Below are 13,649 nucleotides of genomic sequence, written 5' to 3' on the forward strand. Positions count from 1 at the left end.
TTAAGCACAAAATGAAAGCCAAATCACATCATAGGACTGCACTGTCACAGTAGTTCTAACAGAAAAGTGGTGAGAAAATTGAGATAATATAGGTCACTTGGTGGCATAAGCATGTTGAACTCAAAAGAAGCTGAGCTTTCGCAGGCAATAACAGTCACAATACAAGGGATAATTTAGTCTCAGCAAAATACATCGTTTGCCATGTTAAATTACTATAATATTAATATGAGTAGTATTAGTTTTGTGGTTTCATTTGTATTTAACTTATAAATCTATTTTGGTTTTTTTAGTTGTATAAGAACCATAAATAAAAGAACATTATATTCCTACTTTATATTTGTAAATTTAAGTAGCATGGTAATAAAAATAATTGAAGTAAACTTAGGGTTTTCAAGATTTTTTTCCTTAGAAATGGATCCAAGTACTACTTGAGAAGCGGAAAGTTAATAGTTTTTTTGATTTAGTACTTTACCAGTTAGATCAGAGGGGGTTCCTATTGGCATGAGGAGGAGAAATCGGTTCCCTTATAGTTTATGTGAAAAGGCTTCAGAAATGATGAAGGAAGCAAGTGCAGAAAGAAGCACATTAAGTCAGTTCCACACATATCATCTCTAGATATTAGCTCAGGCTTAGACGAGCTTCGGTATGCTAAACTAGCAAACTGATGGATGCTAAGCTATTTTGTTTAAAACTCAAATATGCTTTGCTTACCCAAGCACAATGAATTGGACACCTATGGAATAACACAAGCTGAGAAAATAGGCCCCAGAAAATTGCCCGGTTTGAGAGTCATCAATTCTGGACTTCCGTTCCCACCTCTGTCTCTGACTTATCGTGACTTACCTCTCCCTATGCCTCAGTCCCACCTCCCACCCCCTCACCCCCAATAAAATAGAGCTAACCACCTCTGATTCCCTCTCTAGTTACTGCGATGATGTGAGGATGAAACAGGTAGTACACGTGGAGATGCTAGTAAATCCTTCAATAAAGTGATTAAAACAAACAGACTGCAGCAGAAAGAGGCTATTTCAAACACTGGGCTGAATGGAAACTGGAACTAAATCTAAGACTGTCTTTTGGGGAATGTAGTCCACTGACTATCTGAATCACCTAATATGCTTGTTAAAAATGCAGATTCCTGGCCTCCATCCCAGATCTACTGAATCAGAATCCCTGAGAATGGGGCACATCTTGCCGTTCACCCCTGGTGATTTTAATGTTCACTGATGTTTGAAAGTCACTGATTTTAAAAATTCATCTGGAAAAATAATTTCCATGTCAACAAAGAAGCATCTGCTCATGGAGAGTCTGAAAGGTCTGCTCAGGTAGACTGTGGAGGCCACCTCTGTCCAGGAAAAGCAAATGACAGCTACAGCTGCTTATCACTGAACAATTCTGTCCCTTTTGGTTGTGGTTTTTGCCAGATTATAATGATCCCTCTTTCGCGTGGTTCCTGGAAGCTAGCAAAGCACTGCAAATACAGTCCTGCGGCACTGAGCTGTTTCTATATCCCCCTCCCCCCTCTGTTGCTCCCTCTGGTTCTCCTTTCCACATCCCACACACACCACAAGAAGCTAGTGGCCGGGGAGCATCAGAGGCAGCCGCTGAGATTAGGCTGAGGATTTAAGGCAACCCTTGGGAAACAACGTGACACGCTCAGCACGAAAGCACTGAGTTCTGACACCCACATACAGTTCACTCATCAAATGAATCAAAGGAAGACAAGGTTAGACTTGCCAGTTCCTGTCAGATGAAGCATGGAGAATACAGAGAAGCACAGGCAGATGGGATCAACAGCTCTCAGTGTCACAACAGAAAAGGGTCAGTCCTGAGGAAGCTTGGATGACATTGGCATATCCTCCTGCCTCTTGCCTCACATGTATTAAGGTTGCCTCTTCCTCACAGAGCTTTGCAAATAAGCACTCATTCAAGGGCTGATCTGCTCCACAGTCACCCTACTGGGAGAAGGTTGAGCCAGGGGAGAGAACTATGTGTAGGTGGTTCTCTCAGGGCAGACCCAGAAGTGTCATCCCATTGAGAAGGCCGTCAAGGAAGCGGTGGGTGGCCCAGTTCATGCACAGAAAACCTGAGGCACATACAGGCATGTTCCAACTCTCTTCATTTAGCAAGACGACCCTGGGAAACTGATTCCCAGGTCTGTACTTAATTCACTGCAGAGTAGTAATTATCACCGTAGCATTAACGATATTTCCAATTTATATTTATACAAAGAATGTCTTCACTCTGTGGGACTCAAATATTTTCCCCTCAACTTTACCTCAATATTTTCTCCTTTTTTCTCTTTTCCACTTTGTGGCAAAATTTTAATCCCAACATTATGGTTGGGAATACTTGACAAAGAGAAAGAGACTTTACCTGGACCCACACAGTGACTCAGAAGAAGCTATAGAACTCATAATCAGGGATTCTCACTGTCCCTTGCTTTATCCCCTCCCTCCGTGCCACAGCTTATCACCGTAGGTAAAATTGGATTTCCAGAGCAAAACTTTGTTTGAATTCTTGGGAAGAACAAATCAAAGAAATGAGACAGTTCTGATTCAGGGCAGTCTATACAGTGGTTACGAGAGTATACAGTGGAATCAGGAAGACCTAGATTGACATCCCAGCTCTACCAGTTACTAATGTGTGACTTTGGGCAAATAACTTATCCTCTCTGAATCTTGGTTTCTTCATCTGTAGAGTGGGGCTGTAAAGCTTACCGCATGTGGTTAAGGTTAAATAATTCACATAGAGTGCTTAGATTAGTACCTGACAAGAGTAAGCCCTCAGATATTAGCCATTAATAGGTATCATCTACTGAGGAAACAGAAGCAGGAAAGAAAACATTCCAATCAACTGAACTTTGGCAACAGAGAGGACCAATGTGAAAGGATGATGAAATCTACATGATTTAGAGTCAGAAGACCTGACTCAAGGCCTTCCAGAAGGCTCTCTCATTGGTAAGATAGGGACAAATCTTACCTTACTTCTCTCTTGGGGTTGTTGTGAGGAATAAGATCCATACTGTAAAGTACCTTGTAAATGGCAGGCACGACACAATTGTTAGCAGTTATGTTTTTGACTTCCAGGGGCTCACTGAATCGCTGAATCTGGTGCCCACACCAAACACATAAAGAGAACACCTGGAGACCTAAGTTCAAGGTCTGTCGGCCCCCAATTCCCGAAGAACAGCAGTCAGAATTAGTACTTCCCCTGACCACAAGGGTAGATTTACGATACAACCAATCTGGAGATCAAGCAGACATGGTGACCTTTCTCAAAAGTCTTAGGCCCCTGAGTCCTATTATGGGCCCTAACATTCTTAGGACAGACCCCTGGTTATCTTGCCAGATGCTATATACAGCCCAACAAAAAAACCTTTGTTACAGTGTTAAGTGAAAAAGCAAGGTACACAGCGTTATTGAAATTGTGGTACACAGTGTAATTTAAACTGAAAATGTTCAGAATTAATAGATTACTCCTAAATAGTTAATATCAAAATATCTTAAGATTTTTAAAAAAAAAGCAAGTGCCAGAACAATGTATACAGTATTTACTATTTGTATACAATAGAATGCACATGCATGTGCTTGTGTAAGCACTGAAACAATCTCTAGAAGAACGCACATGACTAATCACATTGGCTGATTATGGGTATCTGGGAAACAGAAATGGAGATTTTTCAGTTTTTCCATTTATCCTTTTGTTTGTTTGGTTTTTACTATTTACTAAACTCCAGATTTTACTCAAATTTCATCCATTTTTCCACTAATGTCTTTTTTTCTGTTTCAGGACCCAATCCAGAATATCACATTGCATTTAAGCTTTTTGAATACTGAACCATAAAAATTATTACATATTCAAACAAACACACCTTCTGGCTCTTGGTTACCACACTGTAAACTGCACTCTGCCTCCCCCTGGTTGGTTTCCCCTGTGACATCCATAGATGTGTATTAATAGTGCCCTCCTGCCAGCTATTCCCTAACTAGCCCTGCTATGTCCACGGGGTAGAGTCCAGATTCCCTTCTCCCTTATTTTTGTAAGCCCTCATCACCATGTATTGTACTACGCCCAGCCAACATAAGTAGCTTCCAGCATCAGGGCATACTGTCCCCAGATCCCAATGAGACAGAGGTTTGATTTAGCAAAAGCAGGGATTACTTAAATATTCCAGGTCCCCTAAAAGCTCTTCCCTGTGGTGTCCCCTGAAGATGGTATTCTTTCCCATTAAAAAATATTTATTTGGCTGCGTCGGGTCTTAGTTGCGGTATGTGGGATCTTTGTTGCGGCACACGGGCTTCTCTCTCGTTGTGGCGCACAGGCTCTAGAGCATGCAGGCTCAGTAGCAGTGGCACACAGGCTTAGTTGCCCTGCAGCATGTGGGATCTTAGTTCCTTGACCAGGGATCGAACCTGCGTCCCCTGCACTGGAAGGCAGATTCTTAACCACTGGACCACCAGGGAAGCCCCCCCTTTTTTTTCTCTGACCTGCCCAACAGAACTGTTAGGAAAAAGGTCACAGGAGTAAGAAAGAAGCAGTGCCAAGACCCCTGGACACACCATTCACATCTCAGCAGAGATTCAGCTGGAACTGTAATTAGAAACCAGAATTTCCACTGACTTCTAGGACTTCAGGAAATCAGCTCCCTTTCTAGTGTGAAATTAAAATTAGCTGAGGGCTCACAGTGTTCTAGAAAATCCCCTACAGATGAGAGCGGGCATATTCAGGGTGGTGTGGCAATAGACATACAACACAGAAACAGACTCACAGACTTCGGAAACAAACTTATGGTTACCAAAGTGGAAAGGTGGGGGGAGGGATACATTAGGAATTTGGGATTAACAGATACACACTCCTCTATATAAAACAGATAATCAACAAGGACCTACTGTATAGCACAGGGAGCTCTACTCCATACTCTGTAATAACCTCTATTGGAAAAGAATCTGAAAAAGAATGGATGTATGTGTGTGTATAACTGATTCATTTTGCTGTACACCTGAAACTAACACAGCATTGTAAATCAACTATACGCCAATATAAAATAAAAAATATTTTTAAAAAAGAAAGAAAAGAAAAGCCCCTACAAAGACTGAACATTCTGTCTTACTAGGACAAGCTCTGGGCTCCGATTATGGAAGGTAGAATAAGAAGGTCGTTGAAAAAATGACATGACTATGACTAGACCCTGTTCTTATCTCTGCCCATCTAGCCATTCCAGACACCTGAGCACAATACCCAAACAAGAGGTCATGAAATAGGGAGTGTACCATCATGGTTACGAGAGAGGGTCTGGAGCCAGACAGACTATTTGCGTTTGAATCCCAGGTCTGCAACTTTTTACCCAGGTGATCTTGGGCAAGACATTTAATATCTCTGAGTATCAGTTTCCCCATCTTTAAAAAGAGGATTAATAGTTACCGAGCTCACAAGGTTGTTGTGAGGATTATGTGAGGTAAAAAAGCAACTTGAAACCTTCTTGACATATAGTAAATGCTTAGTAAGTGTTAGCTGTTACTCGTATTATTTCTGCACAGAGCAAATCTGATGATCTAGAGGGTAAAAAAAACATAAAAGGAAAACAAGAAACCCCCCAAATGACAAAAACCCCAAACTTCAATCTATTCCCCAGATAGTTCTAAGGTTGAGTTCAGAAATGGGATAAAGAAGGGAAATCTTCCTTCTTTATCAAAGAGCTGAATTTGTCTGTCCCTAAAGGCCTAAATCTGCCTAAGTGGATACCCTATACGTTTAAATGCAAATTCTACTTCCTTCTGCAAATGTTTGCTTTTCACCCCATGACCTACACATGAGGAGAAATCAAAGGTACTCTCAGACCGTTTACTTTCTAGGGGCTCAGCCCCTTCTACCTTAAGTTGAGCTACTGTGCTGTAGATAATGTGTTGGCACCTGATGGAGGGGAGAACCCTGAACATTCATATAGCCTTTGAGTTGCCTTTGATAATAAGTTAGCAGAGGAAAAGTTAAGACTGCTTTGCTCATGTCTGGAAACTTGAAAATGAGTAAATGGCTGGTAATTACCCCTAAAAGTAGCTGCTTCCCCCTCTCCACCAAACACATATCTTTTACTACCTATGAAGACCATCAGGGTCATGTCAACAGAGGTAAAATTAACTGGGAAGAATTGACCTGTGGATCATTTACCAACCAGGGAATCACTGTTAGCGGTGATGATCCAGCTGTCACAAATTATGGTCACGGTTTTCTCCAGGAAAATTTTGTAATTATAGAAATATAGGAGTGTAATTCTAAAGTATACAGATTCTCAAGAAATGCAACTCAGATATTTCAATTTACACTGGAGTTTTGACACCAAGCAATTAGTGGAACTAATTAGATTCCTGGAGGAAAAGGAGAGCTGAAATTTTTATTGAGAATAGGCTGCCCTCTGCTGGACACTAGGGCACTGCAGACAAGGCTGCCTCGAGTTTTCAGAAACTGTGATACTTGGGAGTAAAACAAAAACAAAACCCAAAAAGCATGGCAACAAATTTAAACTCTGAGTTCTATTTTTTAGAATATCACAGACTCTGGGAACACAATTATAGAAAAAAGCCCAAGGAAAGGGGAAGGGGCTGAGTTTTTTTTAAAAAATTCACAAGATTCTTTTATAAATGTAGCACTGCAAAGCCAGCCTCCTTTTCTACATAACTCCACAAATATTTCACAGGCAAGAAAAAATGGGAACATATTATAGGAAATACCAAGGAGGCTTAGAGACATATTGTTAATAGGGAGACAAGGAGCAAGACCAATTCCTGAGTGATACATGGTGTTTTCTTGCTGGTTGGGTGAACACATATCAGGTCATTTCTCTCAAAATGAGATTAACCTTTGCTCTCATGTCTGCGGGAGTGAGGAGGGGGAAGTAGCAGCAGCTCCAGAGAAGCTCCGAAGACCAGTGGCACAATAACAAAGGGGAAGTCTTCACTGTACTTGTCTCAAACAAACATATAAGATCGACAAAGCAGCCTCCCTCAGTGTGCCCAGAGCAGGAGGGGTTAATACCCACACACATTTTTTTTTCATTCTCCTATTCAAGACAGCCACAGGTCCTTATCTGAGGAGGCCAATAGGGTTTGAAAAAGGCCAGGCAGTTCTTCCTGAAGGTTGGATCTGCCAGCTCAAACTCTCTCCTCCCATATAACAAATAAATTAAATGGCACTTGAATGGGTCTGAAATTGCCAAAATTAGTCATTCCTTTTTTCCAGATTGTTATCATTCAAATGTACTGAGATGAGAGGATCAATGAGAAGGGAACTGGAGTAAATTATTAACATCCATTAGTGTACTTCAGTACCACATTAGTTAATTGTTTCCCAGAAAGCGGGGCCCAGAAAGAATGAGAGATGGGACAGGTAAGGTTTGATAGGGCAGAAAAAGCAGAGAAAAGGGTCTGGGGAGGGGAAGAGGGCTGGGTTAACAGGGGTTGTAATTGGAAAAAGACGCCAAACATTTTGCTGACTTAATTTATCTTTGATCTTTCATGTGATTGTTTGCTTTCCAGTCTCTAATATCAATAACAGTGGGTAGTTAGAAAAATCACCTAAGTTGTTTAAAAAAAAAAAAAAAAAGTAACGATGACTAGGCCCATCTTGGGCCACTAACTCAGAATTCCCTGGGAGGAAGGGGGTGGGTCCAAGCAGACAGTGGCAATTTTCACAGGGTCCCCAGGTGATTGTTTCGTGGAGTTCCAGTTGAGAATCACTGCTCTGCGGGTCACATCTTCTCCAGCATTGAGTATAATGCTGCTGAAGCAGCCTAGCAAACAGACCAGAAACCATACCCTTCTCATTTGTCAAGTTGGAATCCGAGGGTTAAAATGGCAAATTACAGTCCAATGGCACCAGTTGCCAAATACCTGCAGGCAAATAAAAGTCAAAGATAATCTCCTAAGGCAGTAAATGGCTGGCATCCATGGTTGTGGTCTGCAAAAAACCCTTGTCAGAAGAAGTTACTTTTATCTCACACAATCTTTTGGCTGATGGGACCATCAAGAATCACCCAATTTACACTCTTATCTCTAGGCATGTCAAGGCAGAACATGCAGCCCAGAAACGAGAAGCAAAAACAAACCAAAAACCCCTACTACCTTCAAGTGTTTTATAAAGATACCTTAAGATTTCCTTAAATATTTTAAAGAGATGCTCATACTTAGGTATGCTATTTAACCCAATTGTTAATCACGAGCTGTTTATTCTAAGGAGCTACAATAGGAGTTCCCAGTCTGCCTGTCGTCTCACTACAATTCTGTATTCTCACATCCCTTATCTGAATGTCTCTCATTTCATTTATCAAATCTGTTGGTTATAATTTGTTTCAATGCCAGGTCTGTGGTGAACTCCAGGGCTGAAGAGAGCCAAAACAGCTTTCAGCTGCAAAAAAAAACACTTACTACTTGATATTATTGAATTTGAACGTATCACTACGAAGTCATCTTGCAGTTATAGACTTCCTTTTCCTAGCAGGGCACGTATCTGGTAGGAACCGAGCATCTCCTCACACCTGGAGGAGAGGCTTTCTGCTCCAAATTCATTCAGAAGGTGTTGTGGGCTGTCTGACTCTCCAAAACCAAGTAATAATAAAAATATTCAATGAAGGTACACAATCTCTCTTTTTCGAAGGTATTCTGAGGAATCCTCCTTTGTGTGAAAGCATGTGTCCTAAAATATACATAGCATTTAGCCTCATTCACATCTTTCAAATTGCCCTTTGAGTTACTATAGGGCTCATGACTTGCTCTATTTTCTGTGGCCTAAAATCGACCAAACTGAAAGCAACAGCTGTATTTTTGTTGCAGGTTTCTTGAAGTGTGACATGGTCTTTGCCCCCAGACGTGCCAACAATGTTCTTGAGAGACAGGCTTGCAGGGGTTGCATGTTAAGGTTCTATGTCATTAGTAAAGACACTGGGTACTCAAGAGGGTTCAGGAAGTAATCACAGGGGTCTGAAGTCTACAAAGACTTCATAAAAGAGAGGGAGACTCGAGCTGGCCCTAAAAGTAAGAAAAATAAACAGGGAGAAGGATGGCCTTCTAGGAGGGGAAAAGAAATTCATTAGGGCTGTGGACTTCTCCCTTCTGGAATTATATTAATAAAATATCCTTCTCTAAAACAACTTGGAAGAAATAATCAAACCAAGTTTCCTGGGCATTTTGGGTCCTATGGAAAGAAAACTGGTAACCAATGGTACTAAACCAGATGGCTACCAGAAGTTATTGGCTATAAGGTGCAAGATACAGGAATGACGTTAGAAATTCATTCACAAAAAAAGTTTTATTGCTCCTGATAACCCCTGACAAAGTGGAAAATTACCTAAATGTTAGATATTACTAGATCACATTTCTATGAATATTAAGACTCTCGAAACCCAGAGATTCTTTTTTTTTTTTTTGCGGTACGCGGGCCTCTCACTGTCGTGGCCTCTCCCATTGCAGAGCACAGGCTCCGGACGCGCAGGCTCAACAGCCATGGCTCACGGGCCCAGCCGCTCCGCGGCATGTGGGATCTTCCCGGACCGGGGCACGAACCCGTGTCCCCTGCATCGGCAGGCGGACTCTCAACCACTGTGCCACCAGGGAAGCCCGCCCAGAGATTCTTAATCCAAAAACGTAACATGGACCCAGAAACTCTCTTTTAGGCACAATGTTGACACACTGAGTAGTTCCCACTGTGCTTGGTTTTTCCACAAAATTAAACTAACCCTCACTGGGTTTTCCAATGGCTTCTTCCCAGAGTTTTCAGAATAAACATTCTGGGCTATTTGGTCTACAGAGGGCAGGTCTATACACTGAAGTAGGAAAGTGGGGGTGATGGAAGGAGTTGAGCTCCTTCAGGTTCCAATCTCCACCAAAGATTTAAAAGCTAAAAGCAAAAGAGAAAATATCAACTTAATAAAAGGAAAATCACACTGCCAAGATTTATTTAACTTTTTCTTTCACAGAAAATACAAGTATGTAATGTAAACACTGACATGTGAAATAAAGTACAAGGATCAGGAAGACAAATGAATTGAACAATACTCTTGCTTCAACACTGCAGTGCTTCCTGATTTCACTTGCAGCATGAATCTCACGGTTAAATAGATTATATACTGGAAAAATTAAAGGCAACATTCATTTAGATTTATCAAAACACCAGAGAGCCTCTGAAATCCAACAATGCCATATGGAAGTCAGATCTTTCTTTTGCAAAAAAATTACAGCTGAGCACATGTCCATTTATCTGTTTACCCAAGGCATTTAATGTAGGAGCCTAAGAATGAATTAATACATGAGCTTAATATGCCTGTGGAGGCAAAGATTAAACTGTGCCTCTTTTCGCTCTTCAGAGAAAATAAAATTAACCAAATTTAAAGCAGAGCTGCCCAACACTGGCCAGAAGACAGCACAATCACAGTGAATTCTTATTTCAATAAATCCTACAAAATGCAAAACACAATAAAGGATTTCCATTTGTGCTTTGCCCAAATGGTCAATCTGGATCTAATGCTGCAGAATTACATGGGGTTTGGAAGGTTCTTTCCCAGAACTCCAAACTAGAAAAAATGACCCAAATAAATTGTTGGGATCAAGAACCACCTTGATTTAAAACAGAGAATCAGTTTCTAAACTTGAATTCAGTAATAAAGAGTGTGGGCTTCCCTTTAATGTTATAATCTCAAGAGATTAAAATGAGTGGTCTTTCTTATCAGATGACACCTACCAGTTGACAGGTATACTTCGATAGCAGATGCTACTACACAGGCTGGTTCAGTAATAGGACTCAGTGTTGTGAGATCTGGGGTTCAGACAAGGCTGCTTAAGATCCAGAGATCAGAGAGCCCTGGGACTGCCAATACACCCAACTCCCTCGCTCAGCTCTACAATCAAAGCTTATTCCCAATAAGCTGTAGACCTTCATTCATTCCTTGGTAGTCAACAATCTGTGGAGAAAAACGTACCTGAGATACTTTATCCTTACAGTGAGCAGAGCGGTCAGCTCATGCTGAACACTGATTCTCTGGAGGAGAAATGCTACTCTCACCAAGTGTTTTGAAACTCTCTTCCCAGGCAAAGCTAACCTCCCTGTATTGCTGAGGTGGAGATGTTTTTGTTTTGTTTTTTGTGGTACACGGGCCTCTCACCGTTGTGGCCTCTCCCGTTGCGGAGCACAGGCTCCGGACACGCAGGCTCAGCAGCCACAGCCCACTGGCCCAGCCGTTCCGCGGCATGTGGGATCTCCTGGACCGGGGCACGCACCCACGTCCCCTGCATTGGCAGGCGGACTCTCAACCACTGCGCCACCAGGGAAGCCCAGGTGGAGATGTTTTAACGCGTTTATATATCATGTGAAAAACACCTTCACAACAAAAAACATTCATTTTTATATCCCTTACCTATCGAATTTGGCAGAGTGTTCTGCAATTTACTGTGCTCTCACTAAAGATATTCATAGAACAGAGCAAACTGAAATCAGGTTTTAAAAGGGATAGCAACTGATATTCCCAAGGAATACCTAGATTGATCATGACCTTTTTTGTGCTATATTACAGTAAGTTCTTGCTTAGAAGGCTTTTTTTTTTTAACATGCAACATGATAAAATGGATCAGTACTGTACCACTTTGATTAGAAAAAAACCACTCACCATGGACCTCCATTACTGTACCTTCTCATTTACCTTGGCAAAAAAAAGAGCTCTAGCCACTGTGAAGGACAGTGCACTATTACTGCAGGTATGGCAAGATCTTTCACTAGAAATTCTCTGTCCCATAGTCAGACCACATGTGCCAATATCTGCCTTGGGAAACAGTAATCAAGTATTGAAAATTAAATACAAAAATCCTTAAAGCAGCGAGTGGGACCCCAGTTTATCTTCACTCTCCAGTTATCATTGTTCATGCTATCTAGACCTACTGACTCACAATTCTTCAACCCCTCCCCAGATATTCCTTTAGAGGGGATCCGAATGAGGACTCTTCATATGGTAACTAGCCATTTCTTCCCTTGTCACTTCTCCTCTCTTGGGATCAGTTCCTACTGAAAATCCCTTCTCTTTGAAAAATGAAAGATGGAAACTCTGAAAAATGAATGCATCCTATTTGCAGATACTAGACACAATCACCCTTAGGGAAATAAGGCACTATAACGTGACCCCAGATTGACTATAGGAATGGAACTTGTATTGGATCCTGTGTGGCTGCAAAGGAGCTTGACTTCCAAACATGAGCACTACTTTCCTGCCACAGGCCAGGCTGCATCCCGGAGTACCGCTATGATGGTCTAACCAATAGGCAGACTGGAGGCTCCAAAGAACTCACAGAAACACAGATAAAATTCTTCCTTAAAATAGAAAGTTACGTTATCAATTAGGTCTCTGGCCAACCTCATCATTCTTTCAAGTAATGTTCTCATAGTCAAGTGAGGAGTACGGACGAGCACTGGATGAGAAGTTAGGCAACCCAGGTTCTGGTCCTAGCGCTACTACTTATTGGCTGTGTGGCCTTGGGCAAGTCACCTTACCTCCCCCTGCCCCCTGCCCCATAGTCTCAGTTTCTTCATCTGTAAAATGGGGATAAAACCACTTCCTTTGTCTACCTCACGTCATGACTGTGAGGATCAAATGAGATAATGTGAAAGTGCTTTGTAAACTATGAAATACTGTGTGTAAAAGCAAAGTAAGGTATATACTTATGTTTTAATTAAGTCCTTATCATTGCCTACTTGACTAGAGGTGCCCCATGCAGGATGTGCTTTGCAACAGACATACTCAAAAACAGGTGCCATGAATATACACTGGTCTTTCTCACTAGGGTTGTTTAAAAAGGGAGATTCTTAATTTCCTCAGAAACGGCCTCAGAATAAATTACTTTAAAATGTGATGTCATCCAAATCTACCAACTGATAGAGTTAATTTTCTCCACGTATGTCCTGTACAGTTATAGTCTGGTCTGTTGATACCTTTATACAGGGAAGTCTTGAATTCAAGAAACAGCATGCTAAAGCTTAAAAAACAAACAAACAAAAACCCACACCCATATAGTTATAGTTTGTTGTAAAGGAAATAAGATGAAAGCAAGAGGCATCCTATGTAATGAAATTAAGCCACAGTTCCTCAACTGGTTGCATTTTTCCTGAGATACCTCCAGGGTAGGGTCCTGGTCCTGTGACATGCTTTAGAAAAGCTTAGTCTTGCCGGAGGTGAAAAGGACATGTAGGTTGGCAATTAGGCTGTGGTCATTTTCAGCACTAGGATTGGAACGAGGTCGTCTGCTAGGAGCTGCCAAAGAGCTTTGGTGGAGAAGCTCATACGGCCCAAGGGAGGCTAGTTCTTGGATGCCAAGCCAGAGTGTGTAGAACAGCTCAACACAGCCATCCAGTCTCGGGATTTTCAATTCTTCCTGAAAGTTGGTTCTACTCTTCTCCGGTCTAGTAAATAATTGAACAGAAGAAAAACAATGAGATGTGGAGCAATGTATCTACCCGGACTTTAGGGCCTTTCTCCACCTAGCTGCACAAAGTGTACATGCAGAACAGAGACACACATTAAGAAGTGAATGTGATTGACTCTGACAAGCCCAAAGAGCCCAGATTCCAGTATTCTTGTCAGACGGCTTTTATTACAAATGTTACAAACGATGACTTGG

The 13,649-nt window shown here is 41.6% G+C and overlaps 1 protein-coding gene across 2 annotated transcripts in view; it reads right to left on the reverse strand.

Annotated features, from left to right (window-relative positions):
* Positions 1-9,907: 9,907 nt before the first annotated feature.
* The window catches only part of ALG9 (ALG9 alpha-1,2-mannosyltransferase), a 96,241-nt gene continuing 92,499 nt past the window's right edge, over positions 9,908-13,649 (reverse strand). For both annotated transcript variants that reach the window (XM_079928104.1, XM_079928105.1), the window contains exon 16: positions 9,908-13,431. In XM_079928104.1, coding sequence (XP_079784230.1) covers positions 13,394-13,431 — 38 coding nt within the window. In that variant the 3' untranslated portion in view covers positions 9,908-13,393. The remainder of the gene's footprint in view (positions 13,432-13,649) is intronic.

This window comes from Stenella coeruleoalba (genome assembly GCF_951394435.1).
Source record: "Stenella coeruleoalba genome assembly, chromosome: 8".
Lineage (NCBI taxonomy): Eukaryota > Metazoa > Chordata > Mammalia > Artiodactyla > Delphinidae > Stenella > Stenella coeruleoalba.